The 1,791-nt window shown below is 37.9% G+C and overlaps 1 protein-coding gene across 1 annotated transcript; it reads right to left on the minus strand.

Moving 5' to 3' along the window:
* Window positions 1-412: 412 nt before the first annotated feature.
* On the minus strand, window positions 413-832 carry LOC132277425 (uncharacterized). The gene has a single exon (XM_059779286.1). It carries the CDS (start codon window positions 830-832, stop codon window positions 413-415), a length of 420 nt encoding a protein of 139 aa, XP_059635269.1.
* Between the last annotated feature and the right edge of the window lie 959 nt (window positions 833-1,791).

A 1,791-nucleotide genomic window follows, 5' to 3' on the forward strand; every position in this document is an offset into this window, starting at 1 on the left:
CCAAATGTCATGAAGGATACCCTGGAAGGTTGATTTTTCTTATGCACAAAACGATCGATCGAAAACTTCAACAATCGATCGAAGGAACTTACGAGCGATTCTCTGGAACATGAAAGTTTCTGAAACACAATGGCGATCAATCAAGAAGGGTCCATGATTGATTGAAAAAGTTCACAATGGATGATACCGAGAGGTGATTACCAGGTAAAACAGGGCTATGTAGACTTTGATTGATCGAAAATGACACAGAAAGTGAAGGAACTGCTCAAAATTGCCCAGGAAACTGCATTGAAGCATGTAAAACTTATAAAAAGTAACACAAGGAAGTAAACAAAAGAATAAATGAGGGAGGGCTAGAGTTTGAACCCTACGAACTAGTCTTTAACGTCTCTAGCAAGACGTTGGGATGCTCTTAATCATCAAGATAGATGGGATCCACCAAGAGGGCATCTTCCACATCTCTTTGAAAAGCTTGTCCTTCAATATAGGGCTTCAATCTTTGACCATTTACTTTAAAAGTTTTCTCATCTTTTAGGCTCTTGATTTCAACCTCCCCATGGGGGGAAACATAAATGATCTTATAAGGGCCTTCCCATTTAGTGCGAAGTTTCCCTAGAAAGAACTTCAGTCTGGAGTTGAAAAGCCATGCTTTTTGGCCGGGCTCAAAGGACTTCTTCATAATATGTTTATCATGAAAAGCGTTAGTCCTTTCCTTATAGATTTTAGCATTATCATAGGTATCATTTTGCAATTCTTCCAACTTATTCAATTGGACAAAATGATTCTCACCGGCCTTATCAAGATCAAGGTTAAGCTTCTTGATTGCCCACATAGCCTTATGTTCTAGCTCAACCAAAAGATGGCAAGGTTTCCTATAAACAAGTCTATAAGGAGATATACCTATTGGAGTCTTATAAGTTGTCTTGTAAGCCTACAAAGCATCATTTAATTTCCTTGACCAATCCTTCTGGGTTAGGTTCACCATTTTTTTAAGAATTTATTTAATTTCTCGGTTTGAAACCCTAACTTGCCCACTTGTTTGAAGATGGTAGGCCGTAGCAACCTTGTGAGTGACGGAGTATTTCAAATAAAGTTGTCTTGAGAATTGATTGCAAAAATGTTTGCCCTTATCACTAATGATTGCCCTTAGCATACCAAAGCGAGTAAAGATGTTTGATTTGACAAATGCAATTACTGCGGAATGGCCATTCGTTTTGGTAGCACAAGCCTCAACCTACTTTGAGACATAATCAAAGGCAATGAGAATATATTGGAAACCATAAGACATGGGGAATGGTCCCATGAAATCAGTGCCCTAAATATCAAAAATTTCTACAACAAGAATATTAGTTAAGGGTATCATGTCTCTATTTGACATTGATCCCATCTTTTGGCACCGCACACACACTTTGCAAAAGTTGTAAGCATCTCTATAGATAGTGGGCCAAAATAACCCACCTTGAAGAACCTTTAAGACGGTCTTCTTGGCACTAAAATGTCCACCACTTGCAAGTGTATGGCAAAACACAAGAACACTAGGAACTTCACTCTTCGGCACACATCTTCTCATTATTTGATCCGAGCAATATTGAAACAAAATGGGATCTTCCCAATAGTATTTTTAGATATTGGCAAAGAATTGGTCTTTTTCTTGTCTTAACCAATTGGTAGGAAGTTTGCCAATTGCAAGGTAATTCATAATATCAGCATACCATGGCAATTTTTCATTGGAGATTTGAAAGAATTGTTCATCCGGAAATGAATCATGAATTGGAGGATTGGAGAAAATTC

Source organism: Cornus florida, unplaced genomic scaffold (assembly GCF_030987335.1).
Source record: "Cornus florida cultivar Cherokee Brave unplaced genomic scaffold, ASM3098733v1 CherokeeBrave_3.0.0_Hap2_Chr10, whole genome shotgun sequence".
Classification (NCBI taxonomy): domain Eukaryota; kingdom Viridiplantae; phylum Streptophyta; class Magnoliopsida; order Cornales; family Cornaceae; genus Cornus; species Cornus florida.

Bases quoted from the DNA above. Each gene is read 5' to 3' on its own strand.
- LOC132277425 (XM_059779286.1), bottom strand. From the start codon at position 832: ATGTGGGCAATCAAGAAGCTTAACCTTGATCTTGATAAGGCCGGTGAG.